The sequence below is a fragment of the Psammomys obesus genome, unplaced genomic scaffold (assembly GCF_907164565.1).
Source record: "Psammomys obesus unplaced genomic scaffold, mPsaObe1.curated_primary_1811, whole genome shotgun sequence".
NCBI classification, from domain to species: domain Eukaryota; kingdom Metazoa; phylum Chordata; class Mammalia; order Rodentia; family Muridae; genus Psammomys; species Psammomys obesus.
The window spans coordinates 5,598,604-5,613,290 of record NW_026592890.1 but is presented as its reverse complement, the minus strand read 5'-3'; the positions used below and the strand labels follow the sequence as shown (position 1 = coordinate 5,613,290).

Here is a 14,687-nt window from a genome sequence, read left to right as displayed (position 1 = left end):
TTTTTTTTTTTTTGAGTCAGAGATTCACTTTGTGGCCTGGGCTAAAACTTGCAGCAATCCTCCTGCCTCGGCTCCCAAATGCGGGGTTACAGCTATGACTCACCATGGTTGGCAGGGTCCTAACTATTCCTGGTACTTTTCCATTCCTAAAGTTCCAAGATGCTCTTCTCAGAGGCAGGCAGTAAGTCTTTCATCTCCCCGCCACTCATGGGATGAATGCACAGTGAGGACAGAACCTGACTGAAAGCCAGGGTATGGGGCAGCTGGTGGCCAGAGTGGCCTCTGCAATCTGTCACTTTGGGTTTGAAGCCTGTTCCTGCCTGTGGGGACAGAGGGTACCCAGGTCAGGCTGTTAAGGCCTGGTTTTCTCATCTGGCTCACTCAGGGCAGGCCAGTGATCACTGCATGGAGAAGTGTGTATCTGTGCTGTGCTTGTGTCTCTTGGAGAAGCAGAGAAAAACTGCCTGCTCTCCTGGGTCAAATGTGAACCCTGCTCAGAATATAATCCCATGCTCAGTGGAAAGAACAGTAAGTACTGCTTGGTGTTTTGTTCTTGTTTTTCCTAGACAGTATCTTGCTATGTTGCCTATGTGGGCTTCAAATCATGGATGAACTTCCTGGCTCTGCCTCCTGAGTGCTGGGATTATAGGCATGAGCCACCACATCTGGTCCCGGCTTCTTTGGCTAATGACAGTTTTGTAGACGTTACATCTGACAATAAAATGGGATTAGCCAAAGAAGCTGTGAAATGTCTTCCCCCAAGATGCTTCACAATAACCCCAGAAGAAAGGCTTGTGTTAACAGAGGGGTGGCACTGACGGCCTTTTCCAGCGCTGTCTTTCTTACTGCAACCTTTCTAAGAAGTCACTAGTCAACTATCTTACTGGTAATCTGAAAACTTATAAGGAAGAAGGGGAAAATCCCTCATGGGGGGGTCTCTTTATAACCGGGATTCCATGGAGGAACATGTCAGGGCATGCCCTGGTTCGCAACATGTCAGTCCACACTCCTGTGCCATTTCCTACCCTTTAGTGCCTGCTGAGACAAGACAGGGGCCTGAGATTTGAACATGGGCAGGGCCTGGACATTGATTTTAAGCTCACTACTGCCAGTGTGGCACTTTAGGAGGGATGGAGGTGTTGATGCCACACAGGAACAAGACAAGGTCAGAGGGCTTCTGAGATGGAGGGGCTTGGCAGAGGGCCCCTTACACAGGTGTGCCACGTGTGGGAACACCATCCTTGCCTCAGATGTCAGCTTGTACCAATAAAACCATCAAATGCCTTCCTGACGACACAACCCCACTGTTTGCAGGGATCCAGTGGCTGTGTTATGGAAAAGCTGTTGGACCGGAAGCAGCATACTTCTAAGGTGGTATAAACAACAATGTCGTTCTGGGGGAGAAGGAAGTCACAGGAAGAGCTCATGCCTTCTAAGACGAAGTACAGTTTGTATGAGGATTTACCTGGCTCAGTGCTCTTAAATGACGGATAGCCCAACACAATGATTTGCAGAAACTGAGGGATTTACTTAAAACAAAACAAAACAAACAAAACAAAACCAAAAAAACATTCCTTAGCAATGACCTTCCTGATCTCAACTCCTAGAGCAGAGCTTACAGAGCATGCACAGTTACTTCCCACGGAGTCACAAGCACTGAGCTCATGTGTGAAGCCTGCAGGAAGCCCACATGGTTTGAGGTCAAGGCAGACACCCTCAGGAGCCTTAGTTCTGAGAACAGGGCTTCGGCCTTGTCTAACTACAGGTCAGGAAAGGCCCACATGTTCTGTACATACATAATTTACAAATACTTGTCCAAACATCTTTCCATTATCACCAAGGAGCCCAGCTTTGGCTGTGAAGAACGCACTTAGGCCTGGTAAGGGGACAGGCACGTGGGTGCCCACAGGGGCTGATGCGAGCCCACCTCAGCGCTGCTGCTTATCACCCCTAGGCTTAGCATGGAAGACTTCATGACACGCTATCAATTCCGTCATGCCAAACCCTAGGCTCTGTCCATCTTGCCCATAAGCACGTGAACAAAGCAAAAAAGGACCACTTAGAGAGGGTTACTGGGGTATACGAAGACTTGTAGCCACAGAAGCAGCTGAAAAGTAAGCACAATGAAGTGCAACAACATAAAGACTCTACCACACCTATGGCTCTGAGCACACCTAAATCCTTTAGAGATACAGCTGCGAAATACGACACTACCATTTCACTGCTTTCAAACCGAGAAGGACAAGCCACTGAAAAAGCCAGGGTCTCCAGGGCCTCCAAGGACACTTGCCGATCTTCAGAAATCCTCAAGGGTTGGCTGGCCAGCCTCCAGGACCCTCAGCTTGTTTACAGATACAGACCTCACCAAGACGCTTCCTATGGGCAGGTTCACCTCTGGCTGCAGGTCAAAGCAATTAGACACTTGTCTTAACTCAGAATGTTCCTGGCATTCTCAGATATGAGGACTTCCAGCCATTGTGCCAGTCCTCCTAAACTATCCATTAATGTCTGATTTAGGCACACACAAAATAATGCAGGCACAATACTTTAAAGGTCTTACTACCAAAAGTGACTTCAAAATACACCTATCAGTTTTAAAGCCCTGAAAACAGGGGTCTGCATGGACTTGACTTCTAGGAGCAGATGTGGGAATGGTGTGTGGGGGTGCGGCTCTGTGTATATCCCACTCCTGTCTCACCTCCTGCCTCAGAGCTGCGTCCATACCAGGCTGTGTTTCTATGAGGATGTGAGGGTCAGGGCAGTGGGCACTGTGTGCATCTGAGGTAGTGCCCAAGGGAAGACCAGGCCCTGGACTGCAGACAGTCTGCTGAGGAGGGAGCTCGGGGTTCTAGGGGAATTCCAGTGTGTGGGGGTTGTAACGGAAGCAGGACACTTGAATGGCCACACAAATCAAAGATGTTCTGAGGACGTGGCTGTGCCTTTCTGCACCAGCATTTGGAGCTACATCGCAGGATGGATGGAGTCCACTCCTTAATGAGGGCCACACACATGGGAGGGAGCATTCAGCACTGAGGACAGTGGCTATCTCCTACCGCCGTGGGTTCACAGTAACCTCATCATTTGCTGTAGCATTGTAACGTATGTTTATACCATTAAAACCCTGATGAGCATGTGAAGAAAATCCCTACTACCCACTGCCATGCATTTAAGCATGTTTTGCTTTGTTACCTTGGGGTCCATACTGGCTCATTTGTGGGCCGTAAGTGCCACTTGAGTTGCTCTGCTGAAAGTTACTGAGTCCGGGATGCATCTGGCCCCCAGGAGAAGGGTGAGGTGACATTGATGGTCCTGTTTGCTGAGGTCCGTACTGAGACATCTGAGGGTTTCTCTGTGTGCCCGCCATGAAGCCTACATGGGAAGCAAACAGAAGGATAGAAAGGCTTATGATTTCTGCATACACAAAAGTGCCCATGGGATTGTGTGCAAGGCAGATGCAGAGGCTTGGCACTACCAAATTTCCTTAAAGAAACACCCAAAGACATCTCAAACCCAGGGTGGAGGACCTGGAAAGGTGCCATGGGGACATCTTGGTCTTAACAACAGAAGTTGGTAGCCCCGATCAAAGGAAATAAGAGACGGTGCAGTAGCAGGAGACCACCTTTGCAGATGAGCCCCAAAGATACAACAATCAGAGCGAGGCAGCTGGCACTCATGCTGGGCCGGGCATGTGTGTTCTCTGTGCAGGACAGGCCACCCTCTTCCCTTGCACCCTCAGCTGTCCTCCTCTGTCCATAGCGCCCCTGTGGGGATCCCAGCCCATTGTGCTCAGTCACCTCCAGCTGAGTTCCCAACCTTCACCCTTGAGTCTGTGCTGCCAGTCACAGTCCCTGCCCTTTGTGTGACATCATCACAGGCCCAGAAGCTTCTGTTAGAAGTTCTCTTCTTCCTTTCCATCTTGATCTTGAGAACTCCTGAGATACACCTTGCATGGCTCCTCTCTTCAGTCCCATTTCTGCAGCACTCACTCCTAGTTCTGGTCTAATGACTCGCAAGACTCCTCCTCTTACTCTTTACTACCAAGCTGCAGGATTTACCTTTCAGGACTAATACAAGGGTATTGGAACAACTCCTTCACGAGCATAAAGACTTTTGCAGCTTTCCACTGTACCCAGGCCTACAATATGTGGTCTGCTGGTGGCCTCTCACACTGACCCTTTACCTCAGCTTTTCACCCTTTGCTGCAGTGTCCACCACTGGCCTTCCTAGAAGATGTCAAGCACTGGCTTTCAACCAAGCCTCATTCTCTCCTGTGCCTACTCTGCAGATGTCTCTTTGTGTGTTGGTCCTTCTACTGCTGCCCTGGCTGCCTAACCTCAGGCCGAACCAGTTCTGCCACAGGTCCCTCTGGTGCCTTCGCAGTCCTATATTTGCTTATATCACTATTATTTGCACATGTGTGTTCACATGTGTATGGGTGTGCCTGTCCGCACACGCATGTCAAGGGCTGAAGCTGGCACTGGTTGTCTGTCTCCCTCAGTATTTACTGAGGCAGTCTCCACTCCAGCTTGCCTGTTTGTCCCAAGGACCCCGCCTCTGCCTCCTGGATGCAGAGGTTAGAAGCAGCTGTCAGATCGACATCCAGGCATGGTCTCCGTGCTTAGGTGGAAAGCAGCTAGGAGCCATTTCTCCAGCCCTCACAATTTTTAGCTTGCTTATTGCTTCTCTTACTCACTAAGAAGCACCACAAAAAGCAAGGATCATGACTCAGTCAACACTTCAGCCTAAGTGTCTTGCAAAATGGATGCATCCAAACCTTTTTGTGAGAGTCTCCCTAGGTAGGCTGGACATCCCTGGACAGTCTCCACCCTGTGTGCTCCTGTTCCCAGCTGGCATGTGCTGGGATGGGGAGCATCCAACCAAAACTCCCCTTTGAAAATCTGGATGGACATCTGAGACACTGCAGAGAGTAACACAGCAGGGGCTTGATAAAATAGGTTTTTAAATGCACCAGGAAAACATGTATGTAAATTGTGGAGAACTGCAGTGTAAGAAACAGTCACTTGATTTGCTTAGGCTGACACAAGTCTGAAAGAGAAAGAGTGCTGGGTGAGAATGCTCATGTTTCTCAGTGGAGGGTCTGGTTGGGAGAGGCAGCTGTTCGTGCTCAGAGCTGGGCCCAGAGTGGAGCCTCTGCAGCTGCATGGGAAGGCAGGCCTGCATGAGGCAGGGTAAGCCCGGGAGAGCAAAGCTACCAGGTGACAGACAGTGTGGTTTACATTTCCTAAGAAAATGAGATCTTTTAACATGGCTCCCACCTATAGAGACACATAGTGAAAGCAAGGAGAGCTATTTTTTACTACCCTATTTAATTTATTTATAAAGAGAAATCTTACGAAGAAATCAGGCTCAATTGGCAGCTTCTAGAAAAAAAAAGAGTCATAGAAAATGATTGCTTTGCCAATCTGACAACAAACAGGAATCAGAGTGCTAAAATGACTATAAATGATTCCGTCTTCAGAGGTTGCACGGAACAGCAGCCGAGCTTTCCTAGGGAATTCTCGAGGTTTTCAGCCAGACTCCTGTTAATAAAAGTTTCAATTCCCAGGTGACTGTGCGCGACGGCTCTCCTCCTGGCTGGTTGGGACAGCAGCCCTGGCCCTTTAGTGTCCCACTGCCCGTCCGCTGTGAAGGACTCCCACTTGTGCTGCGGCACACCCACACTTGTGTAGCTGCTGGAACATGGCCTCCGCTGGAAGTTGGCCACAGAGGTCCTATGAACCTAACCCTTGGAAGTTACTTCATTCCTGGGTATTTACTCCACCCTTAAAACTATGCATGTCAGTTGGAAATTCAGTCAAGCCACCCAAGTTATCATTTGCATTTTATAGAAAACAAAATGTGTTGGAGGGCTTAAAAGAAGGCTGAGTGTAAACCTAAATCCCAAGGACATGACAGCATCAAATCCTGCGACTTAGAAAGTTCTACGCAGTGTGGCACCTACAGCCCATGTAGACATTCCTGTCGGAAAGGCAGTTTTCTCTGTAGCCTCTTAGAAAATGTTCAGATTACAAGGAGTTCCTTTTCTTTTCTATGGCCTCATGAAGGACGTGACAAGCATTCTACCAAGCCACACACCCGGCCCAGGAAAACTTATAGTCTTGCTTCCTAGTTTCTGTAGGAGTCACCCCTTTGCCTGTGTCCCCCAACTTCTCTCTCAGCAATCACCAACTGGCTGAACTGGGCCGGGGAAGAAGCTCTGGTTCTAGAGCCTCGTTGGAGAGGCAGGTGTGCTGAAGGCACATTCACGAGAACTGAGGCCCACATTCACAGAGGCCCAGTTGCCTCCTGTTAAAATGAAGATTCCTGAGCTACACTCCTATTTCCTAAGACTTCCATTCTTTAAATAATACTTTTTAAGATTTATTTATTAATTCATCATGCATTCGGTATTCTGCCTACATGGCAGAAGAGGGCATCAGATTTCATTATAGATGGTTGTGAGCCACCATGTGGTTGCTGGGAATTGAACTCAGGACCTCTGGAAGAGCAGACAGCAGTCCTGCTCTTAACCTCTGAGCCATCTCTCCAGCCCCCAAGACTCCCAATTTTTAAGCAGTTATGAGATACTGACATAATCTTGTAAAAAGACTGGTGGAAGTTGCTTGAAAAAGAGGTATTTCTATTCTGTCTAAATACAGAAATAGTTGTGAACTAGGGACAATTTTATTTGCCTCATAAGGGTGCTGTGAGTGAAAAAAAAATGCCATCATAAAAAGACTCAGCACTGTCAGCTTCCAAGAAAGAATACTGACAGTAATGTGCCTGTCCTCAGCAGGAGAGGTAGCCTGCCTGGGTCAGAGCAGCACGGCTGAGAGTTGGTGCTGGTGTCCAGGTCAGCTGTGTAAACACCAAACAGTTTCTTCAGCTCTGGCTTCCCCCTTCTCACCTTAACAGGCTGAGGCCTGAAAGGGGACCAGATGTCAGATCAAGTCAGTTCTTTAGCTCTCTCTCTTCCTCTCACGCTCTCTCCCCTCTCTCTGTTTTTTGAGACAGTTTCTTCTGTTTAGCCCTGGCTGCCCTGGAACTCACTCTGTTGATCAGGCTGGCTTCGAACTCAGAGATCTGTCTGCCTTGGCCTCCTGAATGATTAAAGGTGTGCACCACCACTGCCTAGCTCCTAGTTAGCTTTTTATCATTCTAGTCAGACATTTTCTTTCGGGGGTGGGGAGAGGCTGGTGGTGGATTCAATATGTCTACAGTTTCCATAAGTATTTCTCTGGACTCAGTACTTCGTTTTGTTATTATTTTATTCTCACTTTATTGAAGGAAATGGGCATAATATTCTACCCCCTCAAAGGAAAAAAAAATCAAATTTCAATAAAAATGTTTCTGCCTATTTGCGGTGCTAATGCCTATATTTTGCTTGTAGCAAGTTAAGTATGGAATGGCTGTTTGTGATAGTTGGAGAAAAGAAAACCTGACAGCTGAGAGAATGTAGCTGCACTTATACAAGGTGTGAAGTGTCACTAGTTAGAAGCCAAACTTTCTAGCAAGGGAATCTTAGAGTACAGGATGAACTGCCTCTACACTGAGTCACTGCAAGTGGTAAAGAATCGCACATCCCAACCAATTATCTATCAGGAAAAATTCAAACTTGGGACAAAGCACTCGATTAGGTAATTATTTGTAAAATACAGAACAGTGATTCTTAGAAACTCCATATGAAGATATAATTTACAAATTTCATACACATGTGCGAAGGGTTTTCACACATATACACATATAAGTGTGTTCTCACACTGCAAATGAATACAGGAGAATTTCTGACATGGAAACCATGTGCTACGAAGGAGAAGTCTGAGCGGCGTTGGTCCCCTCTGGGCAGGCCAGGAGAGATGCACACTCTCTGATCTGCCCATGAGCTTCAGAGGGAAGAGGGGAGGCATGGATCATTCTAAGAGTCAAGTTAAGCAAAGCCTACACAAAAGTACGTTTCTCACGAGCTCCAGGGATGCCGGGCAAGGTCTCACTGTTGCCTTACAATAGTGCCTTATGAAGCTGTGAACCCTTTATTCCTGTGCAAGTTCCAAACTAAAACACCAAGCTGGTGTCTAGGTTTGTGACAATGTTACACAAATCTACCTGATGCCCCATCAATTCTAGTTTTCATCAACTATAGGAAAAAAAAAGTTTTAAAGGAAAAGGTGAGATTCTTACGCTTCCAGACTTTAAAATTTGACTGAATAGAAAATAAAACCTAAAGGGGAAAAGTGACAAACTGTAACGCCATTTGTAGCTCTCCCCCTTTAATGTGTGCTTTGGTGTGCAAGTGGGCGTGTGAATGTGTGGGGAGGCTGAGACTGGTCACCTGCCCTAGTCAAGGATGCAAGTTTCTCAGTCAGACTCAGGGTTCACCAATATGGCTGTACTCACTGGCCAGCCTTTTTGGTGAGTCCCTGTTTCTACACTCTCAGGCTGGAAGCACAGGCAGGAGACTACTCACCTGGCAATTATGTGGGCTCTGGGGATTTAAACTCTGGCCCTTCCACTTGCACAGTCAAGCCCCTGAACAACTGGGCCACCTCTCTCTCCTGCCCCTTTAACTTCATGTAACTTAGCTAACAACGACTTTATTAAGTGTCACTTAATAGCTCATTAAGTGCTGGATCCCAGGCAACCTCCTGGGTGCTAGGAAGATAAGCTGAGTTGCATAGTGTCCACTCGAAAGGAACTTTCCCTGGGGTGGGAGAGACACCCACAGACGACTCAGAAGGGAACAGGGAAAGGAGTGTAGTGAGGGCAGGGCAGCTGCTGTGGGCACTGGGAAGGAGGCCTTTCCTCACAATCCTACTGAGCTGGGCTGGAAGGGCAAACCGGACTGAGTTTTCCGACTCTGGAGTAACCTGAGCGCCCTACAACCATGGCCACGCCTTGCTGGCTTTTCTCTATGAACAAGAGAACTTTGGCCGGTGCTCTCAGGTACACTCTCACCTGTCTTCTCACACTTCTTTAGGGACCAGTTATAGTTCACAGACTGTCCACTCACTCCTGATTGCTCCACGGAACAAACGAGTAGGCTTGTGAGCCCAGCATACACACCTTTGCACCCAAGCCCCTCATCTGCTCCCACAGCACTTGCCTTCCGTCACTCAGGTGCTTTCTAGTCACCTGGCAAAGGATTCAAGACTAGGTCTCATGCTCTAGGCAAGATGCTGCTCTATGCCATCTCATGAGCACCCTTTCAGTGGAGATGGCCTCTTAGTAGCTCATTTAAGTTTCAAAACAGAACACTGAAGACAGTGGCTTGCCAAGCTTCCTTTGCTACTTACGGACTTATGTACAAAACACACAGCTTATACCATCACTGATGTATACTTGGGAGTGTGTCCATGTGGTTTATTTGTTCATGTACCATCTATTTCACACACACACACACACACACAGATTCACTATTATGTGCAACTGGCAGCCAGATGAGAAGAGAAGCCCACGAGGGGAGGCATAGTGAGATAAAGAAGCTCCACTTAGTGTCCTCCACTGAGCACACTGAGCCCAAAGTTCATGTACCTTCATGGACTCCTACCCTCACGCTCCCACCTGCCACCATCCTTGGGCTTGCAGGAGACTATGCGCTTCACATGCTTGGCCAGAAGCACGCATGGCTGCTGGCCCGGAGCAGGCAGCATGCTGACAAGGCGATTGGTTCCTGTACCTGGCTGTCTCCCAGACTGCCCAGGCAGTGTCAGGAGTGTGCCAGCTCCATTCGGAGCCCATGTATAAAAGCAGGAGGATAAAAAGGATTGTCCATTTTTCATCTTGTGTTCAGAGAATCCTTTCTGAGGGAAGACAGACAACTACTCAAGGAAAGGCTGGCAGGAAAAGGAGCAACTGACAGGAAAGGAGCACTGAGTGCTGAGCAGGGCAGGAAGTAGGGCTATTCCTACCACCTAAACAGCCTCCAACTGTGTCTCTCTGCCCATCTCCACGCAGGTAGTCACAAAGACCGAAGGCTAGAAAACCCAGGCCAGAATGTGGAGTTACCACATGCACACAGAAAAGGCTCAGTGAGAGGTAGCTCTCATTCAGGTATTTATAATAACCCACCATTACCTCCTGCAGAGAGACCCCACATTTGCAAACTCATCTCCTTGCCGGCTTCTCCTACAAACTACTCACCAGTGAAGGCAAGCCACTCCACACGCCTGGAAGCGGTGACGCGCCCCAGGTGGAATGCCATTCCCAAGCATGTGCAGCCTGCAGTCTGAACCCTCGCTAGGCTGCCTGTGGCCCTGGGGCTGTCTGCTGAGTTTTCTTTCAGAGTCAGCAGAGCTCAGAGGTGTGATGCCTTGTTACTTCACTCTCCATGAAACAGCACAAACCCCTTCCAAATGGTTGGTTCTAGAAATGACTGGCAGGCCACAATATGTGGGTTAGTCAAGCTAAGCCCACCAGTGTCAGGCCACCCCACCATTGGCTCCAGTTCTCCCCAGCTCTGGCAGCCCACGACTCATGCAGATAGGGGAAGGGGAGAATTAGAATGAGTAATTCCTGTCAAGAGCCTGAACAGACGCGTGGGTAAAGAATACAGACCACAATTCTGCTGACCTCAGGACCTCAAGCTCCAGTGGCCTGATAACCATTAACATAACAGATAAACGATCCATTACAGTTTTCTGTAGGTGCAATGACCAAGGACTTCCCAGCGTTTTCTTTAGTGTAAGCTTATTTGTTTACTGGACATTTTCCCCCTCAGCTTAAGACAAACGGGATAAACGGGATTCTTGAATTTGTGAAAGAATAACTTCAAAGAAGATCAAGCCTTGGTGAATTAAAGCATGTTTAAAGCCGCTGGGCTGTGCAGCCATTACAGTAATTCCCCAAATACCACACAAGGCTGAGCCACGTGCAGTAGGAACGTGGAAGACTTTTCCCCAGACAGGACACATGTGACCTCAGAAAGGTCCACAAAAATGTCAAAAGTAGAGTGTAAGGGTACACTGAGGTGATGAGCAGATTTGTGAGGGGTGGTGGTGAGCATGGGAAAGACAGGCAGCGCTCTGAGTGCTCACAGCATCAGGCTGACTGAATTCCACACGCCAGTGCTAAACTGAGGAAGAGAAGCATCCACTGGAAATCTCTCTCTAGTGCTAGAAGCATTTGAAAACTGAAAGTCAAGAGAATGTGAAGGTGAAGGCAAGGAATTTCCAAACTTAAACTGTCAGGAATTTAAACCAGGGTCTGGGCCTCCAGCTGTCTATCACTGTCCTCTTTATGGGACAACAAATTGTGCCAAGCTTTTTGGAGAAAAGGAGTCAACTATGAACATTAAGCCCAAGCCATGGCTCATTCTATAGGAAGTGAAAGCAAGGAGAGCATCAGGCTCACACAGCAGAGCTGGGGCCCCGTCACACTGTCATTCAATTGTTTCACCAAAAGCTGAGGCATCAGCTGCTGAGAGCGACAGGGCAAAACACACAAGGCTCCAAAGCCACCGCCACCAAAGCGTGGTGCTTTTCCTTTATACAGGGACGATCTACTTTCATGCTGGCATCTGGTAAAAACCTCAGAATTGCTGCCTTGTTTCTGTGAGCCAGTTCAATAGAAGATGTCACACCACATGCATGACACAGTGGTCACGTGCCAACCACCTCAGCAGTGTCTCAACTAGAAAGGCAGACAGGGCCATTTCTCTTCACAAATAGGTGTCCCATTTCCATCTGGAGAGAGAAATAGACTGTACGAAACATTCTTGTTACAATTTAATATCTTCAGTGTTTATCTGCTTGCTTCTCTTCACAACATGAACTGCTCCAAGGAAGACTGAAACTAATGACCCGTTCAAGGCTTTAACCCGGGCTCCCCGCATTGCACCAGCTGTGCCACTGGGTTAACTGACAGAACAGCTCTCTCCTGTTCCCCTGCTACTTCAGAGTTCCACACACAGGCCTCACAGCAGCGTCCAGGCCGTCCCTGCCGCCCCATTCCCTCTAGGCTGCTGACTTACATCCAAACTTAAACCATCTATCACTTGGTAAGTTAGCGCCAGGGGAGGGCTGACTGACTGCCCAGACGGTAGGCAGGGGACAAGGCATCCAGCCTTTCTCTATGCGGGTGTATACTGCGGAAGTTGTCTTCAGAGTGGAGAGTCAGGAGGGTAAGTGCATTGCTGGAAGAAGCAGACAAGTGCAGGGCCTCAGCACCCTGAGTGCTCCTATTCATACCCCAACGGCACAGGCAATGCTCTCTGTGGGTTTCCGCATCTCATCTGAGCGGCCTGCACGGTGTTCCTGTTACTAAGAACCAAAGCCTTTCACTTGCTGCTTGAGACACAGTCTTCTCTATGTGCAGTGTGTCCAAAGGATTCTGACCCTCATTTTATGTATGGGTAGGCAGAGATTTCACCCAATGCCCAAGGTCATAAGATCATTGAGTGTAATAAAACCCAGATCTTCTGCTCTCTGGGCTTCTGCAGGTGAGGAGAGCCTGCACACGGGATGTAAGGCATTGCACTCTGAGGTGGACAGGGCCACAGTTCTGCCCCGCAGTGGAGCTCTAGCTTATTGACTGCTCCAATGTCACCCACCTGTGGGTGCCCCAAAAGGCTGCCGGCCTCGCCTATGGGGGAAGGGGAGCCACCATGCATGGGCCTCTTCATTTACCTCATACCTGGCAAACACGGACTCTGAAGCGAAACATGGGTCAGTGACCTGGACCTAAATGTTAGTGAGAGAGCCAGACAAGAAGATCTCAGTGGCTCCCAGAACCAGTGTACACAGAATTTCTCAGACAGGGTTAGTGTGGCACAGATATACATGTAACCTATGTACTAATAAACATAAACTATAAATAAAAGAGAAAGCCCCAAAAACCCAACAACCCACACCTAAACACTAATGGGCTGACTGCAACCACCGAGGTTTTGTGCAGAAGTCCACAAAAGCATCTCAGTGTATGCCACACCCATTCTGTCACATGCTTTCCTGGGTACCAGACTGTTTATTTATAAAACGCCACTACTGAGAAACAGCACTTGTGAAGATCAGATCCAGGGACAAGTTTCTTTTTTGTGTGACTCTGTTGACAAACAATGGCCAAAGACCCTACGATGTTTGGCCATACAAAACACTTGAAATTTATAAAAATGCGACACTCTGTCATTGCTCTTCGCTTGGTGGGCCTGGGCCAACTCAGTTGATCTAGGTATCTGTTACAGCAGGAGTGGTCCTCAGTTAGGGACGGTTGGTCCTCAGGCTGCTACTGCAACCCCTTTCTGAACATGGAGAAGAAAACGAGATCTTTATGTAGGTTGGCAGGGAGAGAAAATGAAGGTGGGGGCTGCTGTTGAAGGATTCTGGAAGATGTCACCAAGGATGCCTCCCATGCTGATCTGATGCTCACACACGGGTGTCAAAGGACGGCCTCCAGCCACAGAATACATTTTCCAGCGCATCACAGCCAGCGGCTCCATCAATTCTGCCTGCCATTCGTGTCTGGGAGGGAAAGTTCTTAGGGGTTCTGTTCCAACCTATCTCAAGGACTAATTAAATCCTCATTACTACCTTGTAATTATTCAAATACTATGGGATTACGCTCAGGAAGTCCCTGCTGGCACACTAGATGAAAAGGGTTAAACAAGCTGTGTTGGTTTTGTGAATCCAGTTCTAGTTAGTCCTTCAGAAAGCCACCAGCACCAACATGAATATTTAACTAGATACCACTGTGAAAATTAAAAGGGAATTCAATTAAAAGGCTTGCAAAAAAAAATTAATTCTGACCTCTCTACATCTGTCCAAATAAATAAGGCTTCCTTCAGTGTTTTTACCTAATTGCTAATCCAATAAACCAGAAGGGCATTTGCCAGTTTCATCAGGCTTAACATGTTTTAGGAGTTAAAAATCTTCACTGTTAGTACTTATATGTATTTATCTAGTCAGATGACTATTCCATATTCTGCCCAAGCCCTCCTGAGGGACAAGCCACACCACACCGGAGGAAGAGAACTGGCAGCACAGTGCTGTCCAAGCACGGAATGCCCTTCCAATTATTCAGCGAGGCCTCTGCACGCATGTCAGGTTTTCATACTTGTGTTTCTGCACTTTCAAATCTTAGCAGTTTTAAGGGCTAAGGATGCTCTCTGAGGGGCTGTGAGGGCCTCTGTGGGTGAGCGTGCTGCACTTGGTGTCTTAGGCCTCCAAACAAGAGGCATCTATGTCCTGCAGGCTCTTGGCCTGGTCTGACAGGTTGGTGCTCAATGCAGGAAAGTTTCCTAATACTGCCTTACGGGCCCAACTACAGACCCAAGATAAAAGCCAGGACCAATGAGCCAGTCCTTTTACACCCCCTCTGTACTGGCAACAGCAGGGAGCTTGTTAACAAGCTGACTAAACTGTGTCACCCTAACCCTCATGTAAGAAATCTGGGGCAGGCCCAACAGTGGGATTCACTGTGTGCACACGATGCTAACACACTCTAAAGTTTCAAATCATCTCTACAAATCTCCCAGGACACTGCACCCAGGAACTTCTGCCCCAAGCACGCTGTGTGGAAGGAGTGACACATCTCATCTATAAGCAGAAGTGGCTAGGCACAGAAGCGGACAGTATGTCATGGCAAGTCCACATTGAACTGTTAGAGTCATCCCTGGGCCGTGCAGAGCAGAGCAGAGCAGAGCAGAGCAGTGCAGAGCAGTGCAGAGCAGAGCAGAGCAGAGCAGAGCAGAGCAGAGC

The 14,687-nt window shown here is 48.2% G+C and overlaps 1 protein-coding gene across 1 annotated transcript in view; it reads right to left on the bottom strand.

Annotated features, from left to right (window-relative positions):
- Arid1b (AT-rich interaction domain 1B) overlaps nucleotides 1-14,687 on the bottom strand; it is a 303,451-nt gene that overhangs the window by 60,311 nt on the left and 228,453 nt on the right. Inside the window, exon 6 of the mRNA XM_055615931.1 lies at nucleotides 3,190-3,369. Within this exon, the coding sequence (XP_055471906.1) occupies nucleotides 3,190-3,369 (180 nt within the window). The remainder of the gene's footprint in view (nucleotides 1-3,189; nucleotides 3,370-14,687) is intronic.